The sequence below is a fragment of the Microcaecilia unicolor genome, chromosome 5 (assembly GCF_901765095.1).
Source record: "Microcaecilia unicolor chromosome 5, aMicUni1.1, whole genome shotgun sequence".
Lineage (NCBI taxonomy): Eukaryota > Metazoa > Chordata > Amphibia > Gymnophiona > Siphonopidae > Microcaecilia > Microcaecilia unicolor.
This window is the reverse complement of record NC_044035.1, coordinates 150528249-150544313: the sequence shown is the minus strand read 5'-3', so window position 1 is coordinate 150544313 and position 16065 is coordinate 150528249. Positions and strand designations below refer to the sequence as shown.

Genomic DNA, 16065 nt, shown 5'->3' with positions numbered 1-16065 from the left:
ATTATCGGATTAAACACAAAGTGAAGAGGGAAATACGGCTAGCAAAAGCGTGAGCGGAAGAAGAAATGGCTAAAGATGTAAGAGAGGTGACAAGACCTTTCTCAGATTTATTGGAGAAAGGAGAAATGATAGGAATGAATTGTGAGACTGAAAGATGATGAGAATGGCTAAGTGGAGAGTGATGAAGATAAAGCAAACATGCTAAAAAATTACTTTTATTCGGTGTTCATGGAGGAAAATCCTGGTGAAGGACTGTAGTCAGCTGCCGAGGGAACATCTGGGAATGGAGTGGATACTGTGTCGTTTACGGAAGAAAGAGTTTATAAGCAGCTGGAGAATCTGAAAGTAGACAAGGCTATGGGGCCAGATGGGATACATCCCAGGATACTGAAGGAGCTCAGAGAGTTACTGGTGAGACCTCTTAAAGATTTATTTAATAGATCTTTAGAGACGGGAGAGGTTCTGTGGGATGTGGTCCCTCTTCACAAAAGTGGAGACAGGGAAGAAGTGGGAAACTACAGACCGGTAAGTCCACGTGATGGTAGGAAAAATAATGGAGTCGCTGCTGAAAGAAAGGATAGTCAACTTTCTAGAAACCAATGGGTTACAGGACCCCAGGCAACATGGCTTAACCAAAGGAAAATCCTGCCAAACGAATCTTATTGTGTTCTTTCACTGGGTTACCAAAGAACTGGATGAAGGATGTGCGCTAGATGGAATCTACTTGGATTTCAGCAAAGCCTTTGATATGGTCCCCCACAGAAGACTCATGAATAAGCTGAAAGGGCTGAACTTAGGACCGAAAGTGGTGAACTGGATAGGAAACTGGTTGACTGACAGGTGGCAGAGGGTGGTGGTAAATGGAATCCGCTTGGAGGAAAGGAAGGTGAGCAATGGAGCTCCTCAGGGGACGGTGCTGGGGCCTATTCTGTTTAATATATTTGTGGGTGATTTTGCTGAAGGGTTGGAAGGAAAGGTTTGCCTTTTTGCGGATGACACGAAAATAGCCAATAGAGTGGATACCCTGGAGGGAGTAGGAATGATGAGAAGGTATCTCCAAACCTTAGAAGAATGGTCAAGGGTCTGGCAGTTAAAATTTAATAATTATTCTAAAAGAAACCGTTGTAGCCCTTTTATTTCTTTTTTACCTTGTTTTTTTTTCTTTTTTCTACTTGCAGTAAAATTGCTTACAGTGTCTAGAGTGTTGAAGTGTAGAGAACAAAAACTGATCTTTTCAGTGGGATACGGTGATAACACATGGCCTGAACCTGTGAGATAGAGTGGCTGCAAGATTGAAAGGAAGTGAGTCAGCGGAGTTGTCTATAAAAATAGAGCGCATGTGCGGGCGTTTTTTGGCTGGCAAGTCTTGAATGGAGTGATGTTTCACACCAGGTACGCCAAGAATATAGGTTATCAAAAGTAATTTGAGATGTAATAATAAGAGGAACGAATGATTTAGAAGTAAAACGGAATAAATCAAGGTTCAAAGTATAAGTTACAAACTAATCAGGTAACAGCAATATAAGAATACGTATTAGTTTTAGACACAAACAGTTCTCCTGAGGATGCGAACAACTAGCGAAACACAGCTTGTGTGAGAACTGAGCTGGGAATGGAGTGAACGAATGAAAATCCAGTAAGGAAGATATCTGTACATAGATGTTGTCATGAGCACAATACCACACATACTAGTTACTCCGGAGGAATAACCACATCACAATCAACAAAAAGGAAGACCAGCCCTAAGATAAGTGCACTAGCCAATAAGATGGTATAAACGAAAATGTTTTTTGGATAAGTGTATATTACAACGAGGAAAAAAAAACGGACAAGTGAGAATATAAGGAGGCAGGGAGGGCTGCAGTGCAGTGATGGTGTTACAACATATTACTAAGAGCAATCCAACCGGAGTAATATGTGATTACTGAGCACTGTTGTTAATAAATTAAAATAGACACTTTGAGCAATTTCACTGCAAGTAGAAAAAAGAAAAAACAAGATAAAAAAAGAAATAAAAGGGCTACAACGGTTTCTTTTACAATAACTACAAAAGTAAATGTGAAACCAGAAAGAACAGTTACTCCAGATAATAGTTAAGAGTTAAAATTTAATGCCAGTAACTGTAGAGTGATGCTCTTGGGGTGCAGAAACCCGAAAGAGATACCGGATAGGAGGGGAGAGATTAGTAAGCTCGACTTAGGAGACCTTGGGGTGTTGGTGTCCGAGGATCTGAAGGTGAAGAAACAATGTGACAAGGCGACAGCCGTGGCCAGAAGAATGCTAGGCTGCATAGAAAAGGGGAATAACTAGCAGAAGAAAGGAGGTGTTGATGCCCCTCTATAAGTCGTTGGTGAGGCCCCACATGGAGTACTGTGTTCAGTTTTGGAGGTCGTATCTAGCTAAGGATGTAAAAAGACTGGAAGAGGTGCAAAGAAAAGCTAGAAAAATGGTATGGGATTTACGTTGCAAACCGAACGAGGAGAGACTTGCCGACCTGAACATGTACAGTGGTGGAAATAAGTATTTGATCCCTTGCTGATTTTGTAAGTTTGCCCACTGACAAAGACATGAGCAGCCCATAATTGAAGGGTAGGTTATTGGTAACAGTGAGAGATAGCACATCACAAATTAAATCCGGAAACTCACATTGTGGAAAGTATATGAATTTATTTGCATTCTGCAGAGGGAAATAAGTATTTAATCCCTCTGGCAAACAAGACCTAATACTTGGTGGCAAACCCTTGTTGGCAAGCACAGCGGTCAGACGTCCTTCTGTAGTTGATGATGAGGTTTGCACACATGTCAGGAGGAATTTTGGTCCACTCCTCTTTGCAGATCATCTCTAAATCATTAAGAGTTCTGGGCTGTCGCTTGGCAACTCGCAGCTTCAGCTCCCTCCATAAGTTTTCAATGGGATTAAGGTCTGGTGACTGGCTAGGCCACTCCATGACCCTAATGTGCTTCTTCCTGAGCCACTCCTTTGTTGCCTTGGCTGTATGTTTTGGGTCATTGTCGTGCTGGAAGACCCAGCCACGACCCATTTTTAAGGCCCTGGCGGAGGGAAGGAGGTTGTCACTCAGAATTGTACGGTACATGGCCCCATCCATTCTCCCATTGATGCGGTGAAGTAGTCCTGTGCCCTTAGCAGAGAAACACCCCCAAAACATAACATTTCCACCTCCATGCTTGACAGTGGGGACGGTGTTCTTTGGGTCATAGGCAGCATTTCTCTTCCTCCAAACACGGCGAGTTGAGTTCATGCCAAAGAGCTCAATTTTTGTCTCATCTGACCACAGCACCTTCTCCCAATCACTCTCGGCATCATCCAGGTGTTCACTGGCAAACTTCAGACGGGCCGTCACATGTGCCTTCCGGAGCAGGGGGACCTTGCGGGCACTGCAGGATTGCAATCCGTTATGTCGTAATGTGTTACCAATGGTTTTCGTGGTGACAGTGGTCCCAGCTGCCTTGAGATCATTGACAAGTTCCCCCCTTGTAGTTGTAGGCTGATTTCTAACCTTCCTCATGATCAAGGATACCCCACGAGGTGAGATTTTGCGTGGAGCCCCAGATCTTTGTCGATTGACAGTCATTTTGTACTTCTTCCATTTTCTTACTATGGCACCAACAGTTGTCTCCTTCTCGCCCAGCGTCTTACTGATGGTTTTGTAGCCCATTCCAGCCTTGTGCAGGTGTATGATCTTGTCCCTGACATCCTTAGACAGCTCCTTGCTCTTGGCCATTTTGTAGAGGTTAGAGTCTGACTGATTCACTGAGTCTGTGGACAGGTGTCTTTCATACAGGTGACCATTGCCGACAGCTGTCTGTCATGCAGGTAACGAGTTGATTTGGAGCATCTACCTGGTCTGTAGGGGCCAGATCTCTTACTGGTTGGTGGGGGATCAAATACTTATTTCCCTCTGCAGAATGCAAATAAATTCATATACTTTCCACAATGTGATTTTCCGGATTTAATTTGTGATGTGCTATCTCTCACTGTTACCAATAACCTACCCTTCAATTATGGGCTGCTCATGTCTTTGTCAGTGGGCAAACTTACAAAATCAGCAAGGGATCAAATACTTATTTCCACCACTGTATACCTTGGAGGAAAGGAGAAACGGGTGACATGATACAGACGTTCAAATATTTGAAAGGTATTAATCCGCAAACAAACCTTTTCTGGAGATGGGAAGGTGGTAGAACTAGAGGACATCAATTGAGATTGAAATGGGGGGGCAGACTCAGGAGTAATGTCAGGAAGTATTTTTTCACAGAGAGGGTGGTGGATTCATGGAATGCCCTCCTGCCGGAGGTGGTGGAGATGAAAACAGTAATGGAATTCAAACATGCGTGAGATAAACACAAAGGAATCCTGTTTAGAAGGAATGGATCCAAGGAATCTTAGCAGAGATTGGGTGGTGACTACTACTACTACTACTTAACATTTCTAGAGCGCTACTAGGGTTACGCAGCGCTGTACAGTTTAACAAAAAAGGACAGTCCCTGCTCAAATAAGCTTATTTATGTGAGAACATTTGGTCCCACCAGTGGCGTTCTTTGGTTGGCTGCCACCCGGGGTGGTTTGCCGCTGTGCACCCCCTCCCCCGTGTGCAGCGTCATCCGTCCCCTCCGGGTGCAGCATGTCATCCCCCGGATGCAGCGTCCCCCCCCCCCCCCCCCCGGGTGCAGCAAGACACTCCCCTCCCGGGTGCAGGATCCCTCTCAGCACATCATTGTCCCCCCCTGGTGAATCACCTCCAAGCCCCCCCCCCCCCCCGTGCATTCTTCTTACCTGCTGGAGTGCTGGGAGCAGTCGTGCAGCTGTTGGCTGTGCAGGTTCCCTGCTCCCTCTGCTCTGGAACAGGAAATAACAGCAGAGGGAGCAGGGAAGCAGCGGAGCCGACAGCCGCGCGGCTGCTCCCAGCACCCCTCCTGCAGCATGCACCTGGGGTGGACCAACCCCACCGCCCCACCCTCGGTACGCCACTGGGTCCCACTACAGTATTTCACATATTTTAATATTTGAAAGGTATTAATCCGCAAACAAACCTTTTCCAGAAACGGGAAGGTGGTAGAACTAGAGAACATGAATTGAGGTTGAAGGGAGGCCAGGTGGTGGAGATGAAAACTAACAATTCAGAAATGCATGGGATAAACTCATAGGATTCCTGTTTAGAAGGAATTGATCCAAAGAAGCTTAGTGGAGACTAGGTAGCAACACAGGTAATTGGGGCAAAGTCAGTAATGGGCAGACTTTTGTGGTCTGTGCCCTGATCGTGGCTGGTTAGATTTGGATGGGCTGGAATGAAGCTTTTCAAGGGCTTCTATGATAACTTCAGAAATTTTAGAACAGTGCCGGACAGACTTCTACAGTCTATGTCCTGAAAATGGCATGGACAAATCAAGATCAGGTATAAAAATGTTGTATCACCTCATACCTTATATAATGAGTTTATGTTCTTGGGCAATGTGGATGGACCATACAGGTCTTTTTCTGCCATAATTTGCTATGTTACTGTTTTATGGGAGGGGTTCAAACATAACTGACAGCATAAGGCACATACTGTGCTGGCTTAAGGTGCTTGCTGAATCACCTCTGTGGTTACCTGCAGCTGGCTTTCTCAGTACATACTTGCAAAACAATGATATGTGTGAAACCACATAAAGGTGCAGACAGGGGCATAAACAGGATGCTACTTCAACTCTGAACAAAGAAGACAGTTCTAGCATAGTTATTAAATACTGCATTAGAAGAAGCAGTCCTGGTCTCCTCCCCCCCCCCCCCCCCCCCCCCCGAAAAAAAACATTTGAGGAGTAAACTTTTCCTTAAGAAATGGCACAGAGAAGGGCACTGAAAATGATGAAGGGGATGGGACGACTTCCCTATGAGGAAAGGCTGAAACGACTTGGGCTCTTCAGCTTGGAGAAAAGATGGCTGAGGGGAGATATAAAATGATAGATATGATAAAATACGGAGTGGAGTGGAACAGGTAGATATGAATTGCTTCTTTACTCTTTCCAAAAATACTAGCACTAGGGGGCACACAATGAAGCTACAAAGTAGTACATTTAAAGTGAATCGGAGAAAATTTTTCTTCACTCAATGTGTAATTAAACGCTGGAATTTGTTGCCAGAGAATGTGGTAAAAGCAGTTAGCTTAGCAGGGTTTAAAAAAAAGGTTTGGCTAGCATCATAAAATAAGTCCATAAGCCATTATTAAAATGGACTTGGGAAAATCCACTGCTTATTTCTGGGATAAGCAGCATTAAATGTATTGTACTGTTATGGGATCTTGCCAGGTACTTGTGACTTGGTTTGGCCACTGTTGGAAACAGGATACTGGGCTTGATGGACCTTCGGTCTGTCCCAGTATGGCAACACTTATGTACTTAGGTAAGAAAGCTAATCATTTTGCATGTGCTGCAGGCAAGTACACTGCAGGAGATCTTGTGCACATGTTGACCACACAGACATACCAATACACTTCAGTTCTGATCTGCTTCAAGCCAGTGATGACAGAACTCTATGCAGCTCTCAGAGCATCTTACCCTGTTCCAACTTGTTATGTGTTAATATCGCGCAGCTTCTTTTATTGATTTACCATTTAAAATATAACACTCTCCTGAGTTTACAAAAAGTACCCAGAATGGTGTACAGAATTATGAATACAAAAATAGTATTCTCTGATATTCATAGATGTAGGTGGTCTGTTTACTCTGAGGGAGCAAAGGATAAGGAAGTCATGTAGCAATAGTGCGGGGGGGGGGGGGGGGGGGCGCAATTCAGCATTAGCTCCTGCAATACGTGGGCGAGGGAGGCATTCCCTCCCCATACCCACTTCAAACTATGAGTATGGTGATATTCCAGCGTTGTGACCAGCACTCTGCCCTGTCACTTGCTCTCAGATCTGATTCATAATTTATGGTGCTATTCTAGTGTCGACACTCAAGACAACAACCATTGAAAATGAGGACAGCAATTTTGAAAGTTGATTTTGATAAGGAAACTGCTGTTTTACCCTGGTAAATTGGCCTCTTCAAAACTGTCCACCCACAATGTGAGTAAAACTACACACAGTGTTACCAGGAGGTGTTCCCAAAGGGGGAAGGGATTTTGGATTTAGCTCATGCCCTTTTCAGTTGCAGTTGAAGGCAACTTACATTCAGGTACACTAGGTATTTTTCTGGCCCTGGAGGACTTACAGTGTAAGGGCCTCTTGTATCAAACCGCACTAGCAGTCCCTGGTGTGATAATGCCAACAAAGCCCATTCACTTTAAATGGGCTTTGTCGGTATTGCCACGTGGGAACTGCTAGCGAGGCTTGCTAAAAGAGACCCTAAGTTTGTACCTGAGGTAAAGGAGGGTTAAGTAATTTCTTGAATATTACAAGGAAGTGCCATGGGATTTGAACCAGGCTTTCTTGGTTTCTCTGCCTGCTGCTCTAACCATTAGAATAGTTCTTCAGTTTATAGAATAGCACGATACGCATTAGTCCAACACACCTACATGATTAGAATATTGGTATTTATGCATGTATATGTACACATATGTGCATAAATGCTGAAAATCTACATAAGCACTATTCTGGTAATACTGCACAAATTAGACTGGTAGTCATACACATTGGTGTGGTCTGGGCATGGCATAAGTCGAATTTACAGAATATTAGAAGTCAGTGTTTCTCAAGTCAGTCCTGGAGTACTCCCACACCAGTCAGGTTTTCAGGATATCCACAATGAATATGCATGAGATTCATTTGCATATACTACCTCCATTGTATGCAAATCTCTCTCATGAATATTCATTGTGGATATCCTGGCAAGGGGGTGCTCCAGGACTGACTTCAGAAACACTGCTATAAGTTATGTGCGCATCTCTAGCATTTAGGTGCATGCATTTACACCAGCGCTAAGCTCATGCCTAAATTAAACCATCTCTGACCTCATATGCAACTTCCTTTAAATTAATCACCTTACTTTCCAACTCGTCTTACTCTCTTACCTATCTATGTTTCATCTTTGCTTTACCCTTCACTGTCAGTTAAAATGTTCTATTACGTATTGTGTTGACATTGTAAGTAGTGTGCTATGCCATACTTTTTATTGTTATTTGAACATTTTTACTGCTGTAATTGCCTATTGCTCATGTTTGATCTATTCTTACTGTATACCGCCTTGAGTGAATTCCTTCAAAAAGGCGGTAAATAAATCCTAATAAATAAATAAATAAATTATAGGCATGTATCTAATCTGTTACGTTAGCATTCTGTAAAGGTAAGTAGGCACCTACTTCTTTCATAGAATAAGTACCACCTGGGAACCCTCTACATGTTTAATATAGGCACAATGTTAAAGAATTGCCCTCTTTCCGTTCTACAAGAACACTTTCTTCCATGAATAGTCCTGTGCCTGCTCCATTCCCATATGTAACTTTCTTAGGGGTCCTTTTAGTAAGGTGCACTGAAAAATGGGTTGCAGTGGTGTAGGCGCGGGTTTTGGGTGCGCGCCGATTCATTTTTCACCACGTCTGTATAAAAGGCCATTTTAAAATTTTTGCCAAAAATGGACATGTGGCAAAATCAAAATTGCGCGTGTCCATTTTAGGTCTAGCGGTAAAGACTCACGCAGTAAGTAGGTGGTAATGACCTACGCACATCAAATGCCACTTAGTGCACGTCCGATACGTGCATCTGAAATAAAAATTATTTTTCGGATGTGCATATTGGATGCGTGCCAAAAATGAAATTACTGCAAGAGCCACGCCGTAGCCAGGCGGTAACTCCATTTTGGCGCACGTTGGGCACACGTAGACGCTTACGCGGCTTAGTAAAAGGGCCCCTAAGCCATTTATGGTCCATCTTCAGGGTTGTCTTCTCTAAACAGTCAACGTAACTTTAGTTTAGCATTTCTGGTTTTTCCTGGCCATTCTCCACACATTAGTTCTCAGCAACTTTCAGTCCTACAGTTCTAACGTCATCCTCCATTCTCAAACATACTTATAAATATTGTTGTGATCTTGCTTTACATTTTGCTTTATCATAAACTGCCCCATATGCTGAGGGAATCCCAGCTGTATAAATTTGAAAGGCCTATCAAGTGGTCAGTAGGTTTCACTGAATGAATTGCATTATGTAAATGCGAATTGCACAAGCTGTTTGGTTTCTTAGCAGAACATTGTTAGCTCCTGCGCAGGCCCTTGCTGCAAACCTATATTTTTTTATTCTGAAAGAATGGAATGAGTACTACTACTACTACTACTACTAACTAACATTTCTAAAGCGCTACTAGGGTTACGGAGCACTGTACAATTTAAACATAGAAGGACAGTCCCTGCTCAAAGAGCTTACAATCTATTAAATTTATCATGGAATATGTGGCAAAAGAGATAGTTGAAAATGAGGCAGAATTCCACAGACTAATGGGTTCAGAAGGAATAATTAGGTGTAGCGCAGATCTATTTACTCTATGGCTGTTAGCTTTTATCACTGCTTTTGAAATAATGAGGACTTTGAACTTTTTTTTGAGTATGACACCTTTACTGAAGGACAATACACACTCCGAAGCACAACAAAAATAAAACATTCAGAGCACCTGAGGTTTCTAGAAACTTAAATGTTTGTAACCAAAACCCACAGGAAGTATGAACTTACAGAGGGCCTGAATTGTCAAGAATATGCACATGACAAAAATGTTTTGTTTGCTTGGGCTTGGCCCCAGTTGTTGGAACTTTTTCAGTTTGTTTCATGTATACATTTTAACCCCTAAATTTTAATGTGCATTGAGCTTATGGGTGTCTCTAGCGTTAACGTACGCTAAAAACGCTAGTGCACCTTAGTAAACAGGGCCCTAAGTTTTTAAGGTCTACTAATGAACTAAATGTACATGAACAAATGCACACTCCTGCCTGGTTCACTGATTAGATTTAGAGACTTTTGGAAAGGACTGGAGGGATTTTAGCCAATTATCAAAAGGCACTATCATTTTATATTTTTATATTATTATATATTTTGAAATGCCTACAGAAACACCTCTCCAATCCTCTCTCCTAGTCTATTCCACAGCAGTATTTTGGGAATACAATAATTTGAGAAGCCTGTTTCCTGGCCTACCCTCTGGTTTTCAAGATTCTGTCTATCAGATGTAATTCCAATATTTGTGTGACTTCTTTTCATTAAGTTGTTGGGTTTTTTTCTTTGTTTCTTTCCACCATTTAGGTCTGACAAAAACTTTCACGGTTTCTGCACCATATACCCTCTACATATGCCCTGAAGGACAGAATGTGACATTGTCCTGCAGGATCTCTGGGAGGATGATGGGCAGTCATGACAAGTTGCATGATGCCTGGCACTTCAGTGCACACCGAAACCCAGCCTGTTCAGAGAAGAGACACATTCGCAACATCAGTGAGGCAGAGATACATTCAAGACGAGGCATTAATCATGGAGTGGAGAGAGCCGTCCACCTTGGGACATTCCAAGTCATCCTACACAACCTGACCCAGAGTGACAGTGGAGGATACTGTTGTAAGATATTGGATTATAAGGACCAGAAGTTGCAACAGGAAGCCCACAGCTATATGGAACTCCAGGTGATAACAGGTAAACAATCACCATTGAATTTTCCAACCTCTGCCACGGAATCTAGTCCAGAGTTACTGCAGGAAACCAGACGGTCATGGATATACTCTATGCCCTGAATACTATCATTAATGGCTATATTATTGTAGCTAGATTTTATATGATATGAAAAATAAAAATATTTCTTTATTTTGATTGTACAGAATTGTCACTGCTAATTCCATGGTCTGCAGGATCCCAGCTTAAATAGATAGCACTTTACCTTCCACTGGAAGGAAAAGCAGGAAAAGGCCTGCTGGGAGAAACGTCTCTCAAATTCCCACCACACTGCAGTCTATCTGTTTTCTCAAGGTATAATCAGTACCATACATGCACACAAATGAATCACAATCACTTCATGAACAATTCTCAGTGCCAGGCAGCTCAAGGAACTTTTGTACTAAATCCTCATAGACGGAAAATGGGAAAAACCTTTTAGTGCATTAGGTCCAGAGATTGCAGTGAGGATCTCATGGAGGCCCATATTCAGCCTTGGCTTGTTTCATTAAAATTAACTGAATAAGTTATTCACCTAACTTTCACCATATATACAAAATACATCTGAAAAGTAACTGTTGCTGAATATACCCGACTATAGTTTCTGTTGATCAAATAATTTATATGGTTAACTGTAGGCCTGGTATTTGTATAGCCTAACTTAACTGGATATCTTTGAATATCAAAAATATCTGGGTAAAGTTTAACAACAGCCTCAGCACACCCCTCTCTGTATTTAACTAATTTTGTGTTAATTTTTGTGTACACAAGAAATGACATTCATTGATTCTTACAGAACCAAGAGTCTCCTGCCAACTTTGGGTCATTAGTGAGAAACACATTTTGTTTTTGCAATGTCATTTTGCCTTCCACCACATCTCTGTGTTTGTTTATTTAAATTGATTCTTACACAAAATTGGGTATGTGCTACCATTTTATGGCCAAGGAGCTCCCACCAACTCTGGGGCATTTAGTGAGAGACACATTTTGTTTTCACAGTGTCATTTAGCCTTCCACCATATTTCTGTGTTTGTATTTTTAAACTGTCCAGAGAATATGCAATACATTAACACTTAAAGTGTCATTCCCTCCTCCGAAGGGACACCACCTTGTAGTGGTGGAGGGGCTTCTGTGTTTCAATGACTCAGAGGGCTGTGCTGAAGGGGTACCCATATCAGACAGACCTCTGAGGAGAAACCAGACAAAGAGTGTCCCAAACTGGAAGAGTGGTAAGATGGCAACCTGAAGTTTGTATGCCCAACGGCCCAGCTGCCCTCTGAAGTTTTGTCTTCTTTACGTAAATTTCCTCTCTGCAATTGCAGTTACCTTAACTGAGAGGAAGGGGACAACCGGTGGTCAGCCGCCGATGGCCAGCGTTTTGCCCCGAGCAGCAAGCATGGGACAGCTACGCGATGAACTGCCCCACAGATGAAAGGGTTGGCGAGTCCTTTGATTAGCGCCGGCGAAGGAGCGTCGACGCTCTTGGACCTGGAAAAAACAACTCCATCACTCCCGAATTATTCAACTATCATGTCCAAAGGAGTGGAGGAGTGAGTTAGAGGCATATGCTGAAACGGAGGACGTTTACAGCAGAACCCGAATCAGTGGAACCACTCCTAAACACCTAAGAGAAATCAACTTGGAGTTTTTGGCTCCCGTGGAGGTTACATTGAATACCATCTGGAAGGCGCTTCGGGACCTAACGGTGGCAGTAAATAATTTTGTTTCAGATATAATTTTATTAGATAGTTACATGGACAATTTAACTGAACCCTTTGAGAGTGAAAAATTGATATAACAAATGATTCTACACGAGCAAGAAGTGGTTATGATTTTGAAAATGATAATAGACCAGAAACTTTGAGTAATAAAATGAATATTATTATAGATTATTGATATCGAGATTATTGTTATTCCCAGAGTTCCAGGTATGACTCCTAAAGTTTTCCTCAGAAATATTTCCTCAATTATTACTTTAAAAGGAGTGAAGCCTGTGAAAACTGGGATTACTTATCAGTGAGATTTGAATTAGAGGCTTAAGTATATGTATTGTGAGATGTATTATTTCTAACTAATATTGGACAATAGGTATGTTTTCAATGAAATGATTTGACTATACACCGTATTGGCCTTGAAGAAGCCAACCAGATGATCAATGTGGAATAATGAATTAGACGAGTAATATCTGGGGATAATCAGGTTAATACCATGTTTTTGTTCTGTTTACTATTTAATTGATCTCCTTGTCTTGTTTCACTCTCCCTATTTAGTGGTCTAAGGAAGAGAATAGAATTACCTGACTGAAATAATTCCTATATATTACTTTCTCTGTATTTCTGGCAAGTTGTTTTATCGCTTGTAAAAATGTAAATGGTTATAAATAAAAAATTTTTTCAAAAAAGTCTCGTTCCAATCAAAAGGTTCTTAGTAAGTTCTGATACTGTTTGAGATGAGTCTTTGAGGCTTCATAGGTCCTATCATTGGATATAAATGGATGTCCTTAAAGAGGCATCTAAACAAGGGAAGTATATGGTCTCTTGTCTGACTTCCCGTAACTCACTAGTGGAGGAGTAACCTGGTGGTTAGAGCAGCAGGCTGGATGAACTTATCTGTGGTACCTTGAATAGTGCAGGTATCCCAGATACATGCCTATTGTGCCTACTTAACGATGGACATCAGTAAGTGCCAGTATGTTGTGAAGGCTGGGTCCTAACTACAGACAGAGGACAAGTAGCAGAGATTGTTGAGGGAAGGGCAGGAGAAAAGAGAGAAGATGATTGGTGCAATGTTGATCTTCTCTTCTACCTGGTGAAAATGAAAATGACACCCAAATAAAGATCAATCAGTTGACTAAGGAAAAAAACAAAATAAGAAAAAGAGAATATGCCACTAGGAGTAAATAAGGACACAATCATTATAATATTAGAAGTTGTAGCCTTAGTGGTTTCACATGGTTTAGTATTATGAATCAACTGAATTATGGAATAGAGATCAATCATAGGTATAACAGAATTTTACTTGTGAATGTCAGGCCTTTGATTATTGTCCAACATCTCAATGGGTGGAGACACGTCCATGTTGTTTGTCAGCGTGCATGTTTTTACCTGTGGAGGGAAGAGGTGGTGCTGATCTGCAACTGCCCTCAAGGATGCTGGAAATCGAAACTGCTGTAATAACATCAGGCTCTTAGGCCTTCCTGAAGGATCGGAAAGTAAAAATATAATATGTTTCATGGAAGAACTTTTACACAAACTTTTAAAAACAAAGTTTCAGCATCCGCTTGAAATTGAGAGAGCACACTGTGTTTCCTCTTTCTCCAACTCAGTTAAGAAAATTCTGTGATTTCCTCAAGTTTTTGAAATTTTACAAAGTGCTAAAACATCTAGGAATTTAGAAAGGAAGTGGTGGAACAGTAAGTCACATAAAAGATGATGCCATCAAAAAATGAGGGAAATGAATAGAGAATATATCAGTAAGTAGCTTCTGGAGGCCAATAATTCCTCTGATAAACAGGATAATCAAACAACTAAACAAGGGGGAAATATGGTATTAGTGTTTGTAGCACCTCCTCATGTCTGAATTTTCAGCAGGTTTGGAGGGTCACTCAAGAGCTTGCACAAGATGGAGGTTTAGGAAAATCCTCTTGAATCTTCATCTGTTTCCATCATTTATAGACCTTTGGCAAAGTTATTTTTGATTTAAAAATTAATCGCTGAAATATCTATATGGCCACCAGTTAGCAGAGTAAAATTGAGGCTGCTTTTGCGATCGGATCAGGTACCAAAAGATCCAAACCAGAGCCACCCTCTCCATGTAAATCAGCTAAAGAAGCTAGCGATAGTGGGAACTTAGCAGCCATCACCGAACTACTAAATCAAATTACACAAATGTTTACTGACAACAGCGCAGACATCAAAGGAATCAATGGTGATCTTGCTCAGCTTAACTCATGTTTTCAAGCTTTTGAAAATAGAATTGTTACTGGAATATTGTGTAACCAGTCTGGAAGATCAATCTTCCATCTACAGGAAAACAACCAAAATGGTGACTGATCTGCAAGCTGCCCTCAAGGATGTTGGAAATCAAAATCACTACAATAACATCAGGCCTTAGGCCTTCCCGAAGGAAATATATGTTGCATGGAAGAATTTTTACACAAACCTTTAAAAACAAAGTTTTAGCATCCGTTCGAAATTGATAGAGCACACTGTGTTCCCCCTTTCTCCAATTCAGTTAAGAAAACGTGTGATCCATTGCCATTAATATTCTGTGATTTCCTCAAGATTTTGGAAAATTTTACAAAGTGCTAAAACATCTCAACCCTTACAGTGGCATGGTCATAGTCTATCTACACTCCCAGATTTCATCAAAAATACTGTTGACACTCACAATTTCTTGCTTTAAAACCTTGACTTATATCTCTGGAAGCAAGGTACAATTTACTAGCTCCTGCACATATGAAAGTTACTCATAGAAATTGTACTAAAACATATGTAGCAGCTTTGGAAAAATATATACAAGAACAAGAATCAATCGCTATGAATTTAACTTGATTCTTATCATTGTGCTTTATTCAGATATGCTGATAACTCTTATCTCCATGCATATCTCCCTGTCCCTCATCCACCCAGCTCTCCCTGTCTCTCACCTAACCCACCCTCATTCTGTTAGACTATCACTGAAATGCTTTGATGTTTCACTTATATATACTGTCATCTACCAACATTTGCTTATTTCTGATCTGACAAAGAAGGGCTACCTTTGAAAGCTAATCAAAAATGTATTAAGTTATGTCCAATAAAAAAGGTATCATCTTATTTTCTTTTCCATGTTTTATTTTGTTTTATTTCTATTGATTACCTAGAATATTAGAGTAACAGGTGAGACGTGTCTGTAATTTATGACAGCCATATTGCTGAATGTCGGAGATATGCATGTAACTTATAGCATTCTATAAGTTAAACGCTTTGCTGTTTGCTCCACCCATGCTTTGCCCAGACTCTACCTGTGTATACACCCTCCTATCAAATGTGCTATGTTATCTTTGAGGTGTATGCAGATTTTGATTTTTGGTAAGCCAAAGTCAGATCATGTTACATCTCTGTTAAGGAGCCTACATTGGCTCCCAATGGAGGATCACTACCAATTTAAATTATGTACTTTTGGTTCCCTTTTACAAAGCCATGCTAGCAGCTGCCCCACCGCAATGCTGATGCAGCTCATTTAAAGAATACGCTTAGCAAGTTGTGTGCCTAAATTCTAATCCATGCCAATTAGTGCTCATTATTGCTTGTTAAGAGCTGTTATCAACACTGATTAACTTGTTAAGCCAGGGGGGTCACGTGATGCTCTTTAGCTGAGCAGACGTCTTTAAGCCAAGCTCCGCTCCAGCCACCCCAAATTCTTTAAATTTATCTCTGAGATCTTCCATATGTGGGTCTAGAAGATT

At 41.3% G+C, this 16065-nt stretch overlaps 2 protein-coding genes across 2 annotated transcripts in view; one reads left to right on the top strand and one right to left on the bottom strand.

The window, feature by feature from the left end:
- The window catches only part of CDH23 (cadherin related 23), a 1475307-nt gene that overhangs the window by 305848 nt on the left and 1153394 nt on the right, over positions 1-16065 (bottom strand). The window lies entirely within an intron of this gene.
- Positions 1-16065, top strand: part of VSIR (V-set immunoregulatory receptor) — a 101414-nt gene that overhangs the window by 42608 nt on the left and 42741 nt on the right. Inside the window, exon 2 of the mRNA XM_030203417.1 lies at positions 10218-10601. Within this exon, the coding sequence (XP_030059277.1) occupies positions 10218-10601 (384 nt within the window). The remainder of the gene's footprint in view (positions 1-10217; positions 10602-16065) is intronic.